This window comes from Bactrocera dorsalis, chromosome 1, assembly GCF_023373825.1.
Source record: "Bactrocera dorsalis isolate Fly_Bdor chromosome 1, ASM2337382v1, whole genome shotgun sequence".
In the NCBI taxonomy this organism is placed as follows: domain Eukaryota; kingdom Metazoa; phylum Arthropoda; class Insecta; order Diptera; family Tephritidae; genus Bactrocera; species Bactrocera dorsalis.
In genome coordinates, this window is record NC_064303.1 from 68156965 (window position 1) to 68171489 (window position 14525).

At 39.5% G+C, this 14525-nt stretch overlaps 2 protein-coding genes across 2 annotated transcripts in view; one reads left to right on the plus strand and one right to left on the minus strand.

Annotated features, from left to right (window-relative positions):
* Positions 1-2218: 2218 nt before the first annotated feature.
* LOC125775450 (uncharacterized) overlaps positions 2219-14525 on the minus strand; it is a 409238-nt gene continuing 396931 nt past the window's right edge. Inside the window, exon 2 of the mRNA XM_049446091.1 lies at positions 2219-2648. The gene's annotated coding sequence lies outside the window, so the exon portion shown is untranslated. The remainder of the gene's footprint in view (positions 2649-14525) is intronic.
* On the plus strand, positions 2683-9151 carry LOC125775350 (uncharacterized). The gene is made up of 2 exons (XM_049445846.1): positions 2683-7136; positions 8542-9151. The coding sequence occupies exon 1, from the start codon at positions 5011-5013 to the stop codon at positions 6337-6339; it is 1329 nt and encodes a 442-aa protein (XP_049301803.1). The 5' UTR covers positions 2683-5010; the 3' UTR covers positions 6340-7136; positions 8542-9151.

A 14525-nucleotide genomic window follows, 5' to 3' on the forward strand; every position in this document is an offset into this window, starting at 1 on the left:
AGGAGCTGCTCCGAACAATCCCCGTATTTTTTTTTTTAATTTTTAGGTAATTTTTTTTTATGATGCAGCATTCAAAAGTTCTTACAACTCTGAATTTCTGTACTAGATGTCTACCGCTGTCACCCCTCATCCATCAAACATCACGAAGTAGGAATGAGAAGGAAGCCGGCATTCTGTCTCAGTCATTGTACAAGTTTCGACCATTTTTTGTATTTATTATTATACCCTGAACCCTCTTTGAAGTTGGTCGCCTTGTCGTGGCGAAGGGGCTTAAGTAAGAGTAAAGTGTGCATTAGGGTGGGTCGATTCCGGAATTTTTTCGATTCGGTATTTCTAATAGTGCGGAAAAGTTGCCTTAGTACTTCCTGATTCCAATGCAACTTTTTGTTTTGAGATCGGATTGCATCTTCAACCTGAACCTCGGCCTTGAACTTTCGGATATTCGCCTAAAATCGTGAAATTGTCTACCTAGCACCTGAAATACGCATCTCATGGCAAAATGTATAAAACAAAAGTTATTTGTCACGTCATTTGCTACCGAAATGGTATGTGATCAAGGCCGTAGGACGAACCGTTCCCGAGATACGAGCGAAAAGGCGGCGCGCCACAGCGCAAGGTCAAAATTGTTGCAGCTCTCAGCTAACCTGTATTGGTCACCCAGAACCCTCCGCGTGGAGGTAGCTGCTCTTCGGGTTCCTCCCAAGCCCAACCCAACCAACCAACTATATGTCAGGCTTGGTTCAGTCTGAATCTGTGTCAAATTTATTGATAAAATCAGATTTTGTACTAAACTTTGGCACTTGTTGCCTAGATTTCAGTGTAGAGCGTACAAAAAGATCACGAGATTGGGGGCCAATAACTTTAGAAGATGCCTCTGTCACCAGTTTGACGATTCTCTCGACTGCCACGGTGTGAGAGGGGAATTCACTAAATTTCCATACCTCTGCAGTGTCTCCCGACAGCCCTTTTATGAGTTCTTCGTTAGAAACTGAACAAAGAAGACGGTCAAGGGCCAACTTTCTGACTTCTACCCGTTCGTCGGTCATCATACTAAGGAGAATGTTTTCTGGAAGAGCAAAGAATCGAATCGACAACCTTGCACAGTTTAGCAGGTAAGTATCTCGACCTTTGAATTGCAGCATAGAGATGGCGAGAGCCATCTTTGATTGAACTGTTGAATCTTATTGAGAACCACAAAGTTGAGTAAACTGTAAGTATGTACTTGACCAAAATCTTTATTTCCTTTGTTGGTTTGTCAGTATAAATGTATAATCTCAGAATTCTATTTGCACAGGTGAGCCAGCGAAATTTGCACATGTTACCTGGATGCATCGACGCTAAATCTGAGGAACATTGACCGGAAATAACAGCTTCTGACATTTTATAGAGATAAGCTTGGTCTGTGCTAAGTTGGGTCGGATTAATAACCTCAGAAGGTAATTGGCAGGATGGAGAACTTTCAAATTTGACAACAGGCAACTTCTCACAATCAGGGAGCAGTTTACCTATGTCGCCAGAGAATGTATTTGGACTCTTTGAGACACCATCTATGTGTTCGAAAAGAGCACGAAATGGAAGTTCGTTGAAATGTAGAAGACAATCAACCCACTGTAATGGCCTACCTGTTCTTTCTTCTAGTTTCCGAATGATACCACCTTTCCAACCTGTGTTCGTGTTAGTGCCATCAGCACCGACAACTTCTAGATGTTCCACATCAACTGAATTGTCTTGTAAATGTTGCCATATAGCTTGCGTCTCATCCTCAGCTGACCCGGAAGGTGAAGTGACGTGGCCTAACTAATGACAACCAGGTTCCGCTATAAGAGAAATATGTTCCTCTTTGACAGGGTCGCGGTAGTACTTTTCACCTTCGCTGACTTGTGTCTTTGCGGCCGTCAAAATACAGCCCATATACGGAGTCAATACTTTCGGTGTTCTGGAGCTTAACACCAACACTTTTTTTTGCCCGACTAATCTTGCATTTGTCAGTGACAAAGCTAGCTTGATCCTCTGTTATCAAACCTGCTTTTTTGGCATCCAGAAAAGCCGATGAAACAATCAAGGCCGCTGCTCTATCACTTACTCCAAATCTTTGGGCAGCTAAAGCAGTGTGTTGTAATACTAGTGTGTTTTGTTTGGTTTTAGAGGATGGATTTTCGAAGAATCAATGTGCGACGCGCCTACATTGTTGTCGTCTGTATGAAAGTCTGGTTGATCTGAATGGTCACGTGTTCTAGCTGATACTTTTCTGGTAAGTGTTGATGTTGAATGACGTTTTGAAAGCTTTTCTTTACGTTCATTTTTCTTTGTAATCTTTTTTGTTTCAGGTAGATCAACACTTCCAATGCGACCAATTCTTGTGGTTCTCTGGTCCAAGAGAAATGGTTGTTCATTGATAGGAACTTTCCTTTCCTTTGGACAAGTGCAAGAAGAAAAATAAATGCATTTACAAGCAGCGATGTCAAATAATTTTCCGGCAGAAGAGACAAAGTCGTCTCTTTTAGAGCTCAAACCTATTGGGTTCCTTAAAAACATTTTTTTAAGAGTCAGAAATTTCTTATGGTATGTGGTGAGCATTTGTACAACTCTGGTGTGTGAAACTATTGGAATAGATGCCTTTTTGAAAGTATTTTCAATCTTTTTTGCAACTATTTCTGTAACCTCTTTATTCCTAGGTTCATAGTTGTTGCCTCGGAGTCGCCCTATACGAAATATTTCAAACTGATAACACAAAAGAACATCCTGGTAAGTAGGTAACTGGGACTCAGAGAGATTGTACGCATATATGCCAAACACAGGACATTTCTGTCTAAATTTAAATTTAGATACAGACATTTTGAGTTCTGTGTTCTCTTGAGAGGATATAAGTGAAGGAACTCGATGAAAAAATAATTATGTGGAGACCTGTCCGAACGTGTCGTATGGCGCAGGGAAATGAATGTAAGTGATAGAACTCGGCGAAATCACCGACAAGAGTGAAGGAACTCGATGAAAAAATATTTGTGTGGAGACCTATCCGAACGTGTCCTTTGGCGTAGGTGAATGAATGTGAGTGATAGCACTCGACAAAATCAACGTCAAGAAGTGTGGCCGCAAGCCGATTTTCACCTTGCGCTGTGGCGCGCCGCATTTTCGCTCGTATCTCGGAAACGATTCGTCCTACGGCCTTGATCACATACCATTTCGGTAGCAAATGACGTGACAAATAACTTTTGTTTTATACATTTTGCCATGAGATGCGTATTTCAGGCGCTAGGTGGACAATTTCACGATTTTAGGCGAATTTCCAAAATTTCAAGGCCGGAGTTGGGGTTGAAGATGCAATCCGATCTCAAAACAAAAAGTTGCATTGGAATTAGGAAGTACTAAGGCAACTTTTCCGCACTATTAGAAATACCGAATCGAAAAAAGTCCGGAATCGACCCACCCTAGTGTGCATCCCAAAGGAAACGCACTCTAATCTAACGAACTAAGAGGGACACTTCATAATTCCCACAATAGTGATATGGATGAATAAACCGTAGGTTTTACGCCCATCTCCTATTGTGGAAGCATGAGGATACCCGAACCAACACCACCCTCAGCCAAGGTGTCGAGGTACCCGTGCCGAGGGCTGCATGGTCAGCGGGGGGTAATAAATAGCTGATCGCGAACGGTCCCCTCCGATGCCCGGGCGAGGTCGGAGGTATAAATCGCCTTCTCTCCGTATACCGGCTCTGCGGACGAGTGACCAACCCTTTCCGGTTTACTTGTGGGACCAAAATATGAACGAAAACAATAACAAAACAACAACAACAAAAACTACAACAACCATGACGACAACAGCGACGACTAAGGATATGAACTATAGGAATCCTATTACGGAATCCGAAGAAGACGAACTACTTGCCTCCACCCAGGAGACGAGTAAGAGTACTACCGGACATACCAACCAAAGTATACCGGTAGATACAGCAGTGAAAACCTCAGATATAAGGGAGAAACCGTCAACCTCCAAGGCAGCCATGAGCACCAACCAAAGTGCACTGGCGGCTAAAGGAGAAAGCAAAAAGAATCACAAGAAATCCCAGAATCAGCTGAGCAAAAACCGGTACCAGAGGGCGGTCTTCATACTAGGGACGATAGCCAAAGACCAGGCAGCCGGTACCCCAGTTGATGAGGCCGAAACAAAGCGCCTCAAATCTATCGTCGAGAAATATGAAAGCTACCTGAAAAGGAAGAAATCACAACCTCAAGAAGAGAGCAAACAAGAGAGCACTTCTCAGAAAAGAAATCACTCCACCACAGAAGAACCCGGAACTTAGCCCAAAAAACCGAGGAGGAGTGAAGGTGAACACAGCAAACCACAACAACGGCAAGGCATTTCTGCGATGTAGCCAGGGATAGCCTTCAGGTGGCCATTATAGATGGAAATTCCTCCTCTCCGAGCACTTTACGAGAGAGGTTTGTGGAGATCGACGTCAGATTGTCGAGTATGGTGCTAAGCTATGTACTCGACAATCCTGCGGGTCCTCACCCGGAGTTTGACTCCTCTGAGACCCTCAGGGGGTGCAGGGTCATCAAGTGCGCGGACCAGGCCTCGCTAGATTTCCTGACGGGTAGTGTTGCTAAAATTAGCAACGCCTTTGAAGGCTTCCATTTGAGGCTTATACCCGCCAGGGACATTCCGAAGAGACCTCGTGCTCGCATTTGGCTACCCCCACTAAAGGATACAGGCGAATAACTCCTGAGGTGCATTAAGCTGCAGAACAAATCTATACCTGTTATAGATGAGTGGCAGCTTATCAAGGAGGAAAAACCGAATAAAGCAAGCAAGCCAATACTACTTAGTGGCCATTTGCGATGAGTTCATTGAGGCTCTGAAGAAGACTGCCTACAAAATCAGCTTCGGAATACGCAAGGCCAGACTAAACATCTTCCAAGGCGACAAAGCGGCTGACGAAGACGACACGGAAGAGGTCGACGACGCCAGCCAGTTGTTAAGGAATATGAGCATTGCAGAAACCCGAGATGCCCAATAACAATAACATAAGATGCGTACAGATTAACCTGCAGCACTCGAAGAGTGCTACAGCGAATCTGACAACCCTCGTGAACGAGGGGGGCATCGACATCAGCCTAATACAGGAGCCCTGGGTCAATGAAGATTCCATAAAAGGGCTAAACAGCAGCAATTATAACCTGTTTTACACGCGGAACAGAGGTAAACCTAGGGCATGCATTCTTATCAATAAAAGTATAAATTCATTTCTTTGTCCTAATTACAGCACAGCAGATATCACAGTGGTGAAGGTGGAACAGAAGGAAAAGCCCTTCTTCTTGGTCTCGGCCTACTTGGCCCATGACGAAGACATACCACCGGCCCCGCTGACTAGGCTAGTAGAGGAGAACAAGAAGGATGATGTCCTAATAGGGTGTGATGCAAATGCAAGGCACACCGTATGGGGTAGCTCCAGTATAAACACCAGAGGTGAGTCACTCTTGCAGTATATTTTGAATAGTAATCTAAGTATTTGCAACAAGGGCGATAAGCCAACTTTTATTTTCCCAAGCTCGGATAGGTTTCCGGGTTGGGAGAAAGTGCTTGACCTCACGCTATCGGCAGACACAGACAGTCTCGTTGTGGATAACTGGAGGTTATCCGATGAGCCTTCCATGTCGGATCACTCCTGTATACTCTTCAGCATCCGCGAGAGGTACAGTGCGCCTCTCACATACCGGAACCCTAGAAGAACGAAATGGGGAAATTTTACCAGTATAGCAACAAAATCCCTCGAAAAGGAAGGCAATAACAGTATCAGAAATCCAGAGGAACTAGATTCAGAAGTAGAGAAGTTGGAAAAAATCTTAACCACAACTTTTAATAAATCTACTCCGCTAACAGTTTTGAAAAAGAGAAAGTCTCTTCCTTGGTGGAACAGTCATCTCAAGAATTTGAGAACACAACTAAGGAAAGCTTTCAGTGAGAGTTTTAGAACCAAAATCTGGCAGTCATATAAAGACATTTTTAAGGAATACAAAAAAGCAGTCAGGAAAGCTAAAAATGATTCATGGAGACCAGAACCACCGCTGAACGCAGCTGACTATCGAAGCCAAATAGTAGACAAAAGAAAAATCAAATATGCCATAAATAGTTTTGCACCATTTAAAGCGGCAGGTCCTGACGGGTTTATGCCTATAATGCTGCAGAAACTGGTAGAACCAATGGTTCTAAGGCTTGAAAATATATACAAAGCAAGCATTCAACTATCTTACATCCCAAGAAATTGGAAAAGGAGTAAAGTTGCGTTCCTTCCGAAACCAGGCAGAAGAAAACACGAGAAATGCCAAGGATTTTAGACCTATAAGCCTTACCTCATTTATGCTGAAGGTACTAGAAAGGCTAATAGATCTACACGTAAGAACAATAATGGCGGAGAAGTTATCGAAGTCCCAACATGCGTACATAAAGGGCCGATCAACCGAAACCGCCCTTCACGAGAGTTAAGGAACGTATTCCTTATAATAGTAACAAACAACAAAACAATCTTTTGTTTCAGTAAATAGAATGCATCAAAACAACCTTGAGTTGGAACAACTGAAATGCACTATCACTAAAACAAACAATCCCAAACAAAGAAGTAACAAAACAACATTGAGTTTGAATACCACGACAACCTTATCTTAAAACAAAGAAATTATATCTAAGCGAACAATATATATGTAAACAAACCTAAACAAATAATTAATCTGTATGTAGACAAACTATCAACTATTTAGTAATAAGTAAATATACTAGTTAGTATAAATAGAAGTAAGAACGATGTAATAAGTCAGTCTTAAGAGTATAAATAAAGAGTACACATTTCAGTGCAGCTCAAAATATATTCTTTTGACTCATTTTTACTTCTGGTAAAAATTAACTGGGGGCTCAACCGGGATGGCAAATTTATTTGCTATCCAAAAAGCCAGATTTTATTCCGAAAGGACTAAATCAAAAAATTCCACAGGAAGTAGGACTTCCAGCACTAAATGTCTGAAAAAAGTGCAGAAAAAATTGGCAATGAATATAAGTATAAGTCCTATAACAGCGGACAATACATCCAGAATGCATCAAAGCAGATCCTGAAAAAACGGACAGCGGCGAATTCAGCAAGGTTCACAACAGACCCTGGAACAGCGGACAGCGACAATTCCTGAAAAAGTGGAACAACGTAAAAAAGTATAGGTCCTGAAATAATGGATAATACTTTCACCAATATTCGCAATAGACCCTGAAAAAGCGGACAACGTTGAATCCTGAAACATTTTACAGTTAATTATAAGTTAGGAAGAAGCAAAGATGCCCCAACTCCAAGCACAAGTAACTGCATTGATGGTAATTATAAACAAGCAACAAGAGGAATTTATACAAAGATTATCCTCAATCAAAAAGTGAAAATTTCCACAAGCAACACCAATTACCCAAAAAAGGCACCGAAAACAAGGCAAGCCAAAATGGTAAATTGTTGTTGAATTCTAGAAAATTATCGCTAATTCAAAACTAACTAAAAGGAAACGTTATATGTAACACGAAAAAATCATTAAGTATAGATATGTATTAATTATAAACATAAAAAATCAAACACATACGAAAGGTAAAAATGTTCACAAACACAGCCAATAATTCCAAAAAAAAGGCACCGAAAACAATGCAAGCCAAAAAGGAAAATGGTTGTTGAATTGTAGAAAATTGACGCTAATTAAAAACTAAATTATAAGAAAAAAGAAAGTGGTTGAATTGTAGAAAATTTAAGCGAATTAAAAATTAAATTATAATAGAAAAGAAAGCATCATAAGAAACATGCAAAAACAATAATAAGCCCAGATGTTTTGAAATGAGGACATTTCATTTTAACATAGGGGAGAGTTAAGGAACGTATTCCTTATAATAGTAACAAACAACAAAACAATCTTTTGTTTCAGTAAATAGAATGCATCAAAACAACCTTGAGTTGGAACAACTGAAATGCACTATCACTAAAACAAACAATCCCAAACAAAGAAGTAACAAAACAACATTGAGTTTGAATACCACGACAACCTTATCTTAAAACAAAGAAATTATATCTAAGCGAACAATATATATGTAAACAAACCTAAACAAATAATTAATCTGTATGTAGACAAACTATCAACTATTTAGTAATAAGTAAATATACTAGTTAGTATAAATAGAAGTAAGAACGATGTAATAAGTCAGTCTTAAGAGTATAAATAAAGAGTACACATTTCAGTGCAGCTCAAAATATATTCTTTTGACTCATTTTTACTTCTGGTAAAAATTAACTGGGGGCTCAACCGGGATAGCAAATTTATTTGCTATCCAAAAAGCCAGATTTTATTCCGAAAGGACTAAATCAAAAAATTCCACAGGAAGTAGGACTTCCAGCACTAAATGTCTGAAAAAAGTGCAGAAAAAATTGGCAATGAATATAAGTATAAGTCCTATAACAGCGGACAATATATCCAGAATGCATCAAAGCAGATCCTGAAAAAACGGACAGCGGCGAATTCAGCAAGGTTCACAACAGACCCTGGAACAGCGGACAGCGACAATTCCTGAAAAAGTGGAACAAGGTAAAAAAGTATAGGTCCTGAAATAATGGATAATACTTTCACCAATATTCGCAATAGACCCTGAAAAAGCGGACAACGTTGAATCCTGAAACATTTTACAGTTAATTATAAGTTAGGAAGAAGCAAAGATGCCCCAACTCCAAGCACAAGTAACTGCATTGATGGTAATTATAAACAAGCAACAAGAGGAATTTATACAAAGATTATCCTCAATCAAAAAGTGAAAATTTCCACAAGCAACACCAATTACCCAAAAAAGGCACCGAAAACAAGGCAAGCCAAAATGGTAAATTGTTGTTGAATTCTAGAAAATTATCGCTAATTCAAAACTAACTAAAAGGAAACGTTATATGTAACACGAAAAAATCATTAAGTATAGATATGTATTAATTATAAACATAAAAAATCAAACACATACGAAAGGTAAAAATGTTCACAAACACAGCCAATAATTCCAAAAAAAAGGCACCGAAAACAATGCAAGCCAAAAAGGAAAATGGTTGTTGAATTGTAGAAAATTGACGCTAAATTATAAGAAAAAAGAAAGTGGTTGAATTGTAGAAAATTTAAGCGAATTAAAAATTAAATTATAATAGAAAAGAAAGCATCATAAGAAACATGCAAAAACAATAATAAGCCCAGATGTTTTGAAATGAGGACATTTCATTTTAACATAGGGGAGAGTTAAAGAACGTATTCCTTATAATAGTAACAAACAACAAAACAATCTTTTGTTTCAGTAAATAGAATGCATCAAAACAACCTTGAGTTGGAACAACTGAAATGCACTATCACTAAAACAAACAATCCCAAACAAAGAAGTAACAAAACAACATTGAGTTTGAATACCACGACAACCTTATCTTAAAACAAAGAAATTATATCTAAGCGAACAATATATATGTAAACAAACCTAAACAAATAATTAATCTGTATGTAGACAAACTATCAACTATTTAGTAATAAGTAAATATACTAGTTAGTATAAATAGAAGTAAGAACGATGTAATAAGTCAGTCTTAAGAGTATAAATAAAGAGTACACATTTCAGTGCAGCTCAAAATTTATTCTTTTGACTCATTTTTACTTCTGGTAAAAATTAATTCGAGGTGATAAGTGTGATTGACAAATCACTACACCACAAACAATACATCATGGCTCCTTTTCTAGACATAGAGGGCGTCTTCAATAACATAGAAGTAAATGCGATAATTAATTCTCTGGCGCATGGGAGCATAGATGACACTGTGTGCAGATGGATGTTATCGATACTTGAGAATAGGAAGATTATAGCTTCAAACGGCACTGCAACACAAACAAGTTATGTGAGTAGAGGGACGCCTAGCGGGTCCTCTCTCCGCTTCTATGGGTTGTAGCGCTGAACGAAATACTCCTCCAACTAAACGGTGGAGGAGTGAAAGCAATAGCGTATGCAGACGATATAGTGTTGCTGGTATCAGGTATGTTTACTTCAACAGTCAGCGAGATTATGAAAAGAGCACTTCGTAGGTTAAACCTATGGGCTAAAAACAACGGTCTAGGAGTTAACCCGAACAAAACAGAACTGATGCTATTCACAAGCAGAACCAAATACCTCAGTTTCAACTTCCGGTACTAAACGGTACAACACTCACTCTATCCCCAACAACTAAATACTTGGGGTGGAGATTGACACCAAACTGTCCTGGAAAATAAATATATAAAAAAGAATAAACAAAGCATACATGGCCTACTATACTTGTAAGAAAATCGCCAACAAGAATTGGGGCGTCAAACCAAGTATAATCATGTGGATGTACACGGCGGTCATAAGACCTATACTTACATATGGAGCTTTGGTACGGTGGCCAGCGCTAAACAAACAATACAACATTAGAAAATTAAATGGAATACAAAGAGCAGCATGTGCGGGTGTTACGGGCGCAATCAGGTCATGTCCGACTGATGCGTTCAATGTGATCCTGCATCAACTACCAATGGACATTTTTATTCAAAAAACAGCAGCTATTGCGGCGATAAGAATAAAAGAATTGGGAGGTTGGAATCAGCAGAACTACGGACATAGTGTAATCCTAAACAAGCTCACTATTAATAAATCAGACTACATTCTCCCAAAGCTGGATTTCAATAGACACTTCCAGGTGAGGATACCATATAGACGAGAATGGAGAAGAGGTTCAATTGCAGAGGAGGGTACAACCTCAGTCTATACCGACGGGTGCAAAATGGACTGCGGAGTGGGCACGGGGGTATTCTCCGCTGATCTGGGCAAATCTCTCTCTATACGTCTACCGAACTCGGCTAGCATCTTCCAAGCAGAAGTACTAGGCATAGAAAAAGCCTGCGAAGTTCTATTAGAAAACCACGGGAATATACATAAAGCAACTATATTTACGGATAGCCAGGCGGCCCTCCTGGCATTGTCTTCACCCATGACAAATTCCAGTACAGTTCAACACTGCAAGAGAGCACTAAGCTCAATAAAAGACAAGCTCCAGCTAAACTTGATCTAGGTTAACGGCCACAGGAACATTCTCGGTAACGAAAAAGCAGATGAGTTGGCAAAGGCAGAAGCTTTCTTTAATGAATCCGAGGCGGAGCCCATACCGAGCCCGCTAGGATCGATCAAAGGAAAGATCAATAGACAATTTCAACAAATTGCTAACAACAGGTGGAAAATCATTACAAAATGCGTCATAACTAAACAATTATGGCCAACATACGACAGGAAAAGAACCAACGACCTATTAAATAGGTCAAGAAAAAGTATTTACAGAATAACAGCTACCACAACAGGGCACTGGCTATTTGAGGAACATGCGTCCAGAATGGGTATGCCCTACAACGACATCTGCCGTGGTTGCGGAGTAGCAGGGAACAAGGTAAAAATCTTCCACTTTCTCTGTGAATGCACAGCTCTAGCACAGATCCGACAAAAAACACTCGGAATCCACCAAGCACCAAACCTTGAATGGATTTCCACCCTGAACAGGGTATATTAAGTTTGTCACGAAGTTTGTAACACCCAGAAGGAAGCGTCGGAGACCCTTTAAAGTATATATAAAGGGTGATTTTTTAAGAGCTTGATAACTTTTTTTTAAAAAAAAACGCATAAAATTTGCAAAATCTCATCGGTTCTTTATTTGAAACGTTAGATTGGTTCATGACATTTACTTTTTGAAGATAATTTCATTTAAATGTTGACCGCGGCTGCGTCTTAGGTGGTCCATTCGGAAAGTCCAATTTTGGGCAACTTTTTCGAGCATTTCGGCCGGAATAGCCCGAATTTCTTCGGAAATGTTGTCTTCCAAAGCTGGAATAGTTGCTGGCTTATTTCTGTAGACTTTAGACTTGACGTAGCCCCACAAAAAATAGTCTAAAGGCGTTAAATCGCATGATCTTGGTGGCCAACTTACGGGTCCATTTCTTGAGATGAATTGTTGTCCGAAGTTTTCCCTCAAAATGGCCATAGAATCGCGAGCTGTGTGGCATGTAGCGCCATCTTGTTGAAACCACATGTCAACCAAGTTCAGTTCTTCCATTTTTTGCAACAAAAAGTTTGTTAGCATCGAACGATAGCGATCGCCATTCACCGTAACGTTGCGTCCAACAGCATCTTTGAAAAAATACGGTCCAATGATTCCACCAGCGTACAAACCACACCAAACAGTGCATTTTTCGGGATGCATGGGCAGTTCTTGAACGGCTTCTGGTTGCTCTTCACCCCAAATGCGGCAATTTTGCTTATTTACGTAGCCATTCAACCAGAAATGAGCCTCATCGCTGAACAAAATTAAAGCGCGAAACACATTTCGAACCGAACACTGATTTTGGTAATAAAATTCAATGATTTGCAAGCGTTGCTCGTTAGTAAGTCTATTCATGATGAAATGTCAAAGCATACTGAGCATCTTTCTCTTTGACACCATGTCTGAAATCCCACGTGATCTGTCAAATACTAATGCATGAAAATCCTAACCTCAAAAAAATCACCCGTTATAAATGATCAGTGTGTTGAGCTGAGTCGATTTAGCCATGTCCGTCTGTCTGTATATGTACGAACTAGTCCCACAGTTTTTAAGATATCGTTTTGAAATTTTGCAAACGTCATTTCCTCTTAAAGAAGCTGCTCATTTGTCGGAACTGCCGATATCGGACCACTATAACATATAGCTGCCATACAAACTGAACGATCGGAATCAAGTTCTTGTATGGAAAACTTTTGCATTTGACAATGTATCTTCACAAAAGTTGGCACAGATTATTTTCTAAAGCAACAATGTAATCTCCGAAGAAATTGTTTAGATCGGCATATGGCTGCCATACAAACTGAATGATCGAAAAAGAGTTCTTGTAAGGAAAACTTTTGCATTTGACAATGTATCTTCACAAAAGTTGGCATAGATTATTATACATATATGTAACTCTCGAATGACGTCGAGTTTTTCCAAAAATTTTAATTACTAACAATTACAATAGCAAATAGGTCGTTTTTTCGTCTAAAATCGTCATTTTGGCTTGAAAATGGTACCAATAATTTAAAATTTGAAAGATTAAAAAAAAACTCGACGTCAATTGAAAGTTAAACTAATAAACTAAAGAAAGCATTTTGATTTTTTGATTTCAGATGATCCAGTGATGCTGTAGGCTGGTCACCGCACAAAAACTTTTTTTCGAGGCGCTTGCAGAGATCGATGATAAATCCGTTATTCTTCGCTATTTTTCGAAAAAACTTTTTTTAAGTATCCTTCAAATGTTGGACTTTCATATAATAATAAGTAAAATAAACCTGCAGCAATAATTTTTTCTAAAAAAATTCATGAAAAAGGTCTTTTTTCTCCAGAAGTAGAGTGAAGCAGTCACACGAAAGAGAGTCGTCTTGTCTGAAATCTCGTTTGGCTCGGTAAGGACCTTTTCGATCCTGACGCAGCTTTAGGTGTTGTTCAACGTGAGTTTACACAGCCGTATTAGTTTTGCGGGGATCCCAAATTCAAACATCGCGGCATAAAGCCCTTTTTTTCTTGATGTCAAAGGCAGCTTTGAAATCGACGAAGAGGTGGTCAGTGTTGATTCTCTTTTCACGAGTCTTTTCCAAGATTTGGCGCATGGTGAATATCTGGTCAGTTGTTGATTTGTCAGGTATAAAACCACACTGATAAGGTCCAATCAGTTTGTGGATGGTGGGCTTTAATCTTTCACACAATACGCTCGATAGAACCTTATACGTCATGTTTAGGAGGGTTAAAGCGTTTGCAGTGGTCCTCATAAAGAGGGCGGGTCTCTCATCCGAGGCTACAACCTTGGTAAAGAATGTTTCGCATTCTCACTTTTGCTTTCCTTCAAACGGATGTTTTCTGGCTATCCAGAGGAGACTTGGTCAAAAACCGGAAGTCGTGAGCTGCTTGAGCCATATGTAAAAAAATCGTTTCTGGCCACTCCCAAGTAAATATCAATCAGAGAACTTTCCCCACTTACGTGAACTTCTATGCATGACGCCATCTATCCACCCCTTCTTATTTGCCCAAAATAATTTTCAAGATTATCCTGGCATAGCCGTCATGTCTGAAGATGTTGAAAAGCTGAGCGTAACAAAAATCGCCATAATCGTTTTAAATTATTTATATTAAGGATCTAACCCTTAACTTAGTTGAAAGATGAAGTTATGTCAGCCCCGGTATCATCGCTAACCCTAACTTCTTTAAAAGTTTAAGAGCTTCGTGAGAAAGTTGTAACTGTTTGGGTGTTACCGAAACATTTTTTTTGCTAGGAAAATAGCTTCGAAATTACTTCTATTAAATATATCCAATAATTTGATATTAAATGAAATATATTCCGTCGTATTATAAAAACTGGAAGAAGGACAAGTCAAATAACCGGAACTATAAATGGATAACTTCCCGGAAGCAACTCTGTCACTGAAAACTTGA

Coding starts and splice junctions, on each gene's coding strand:
- LOC125775350 (XM_049445846.1), top strand. CDS start 5,011: ATGCCCAATAACAATAACATAAGATGCGTACAGATTAACCTGCAGCAC.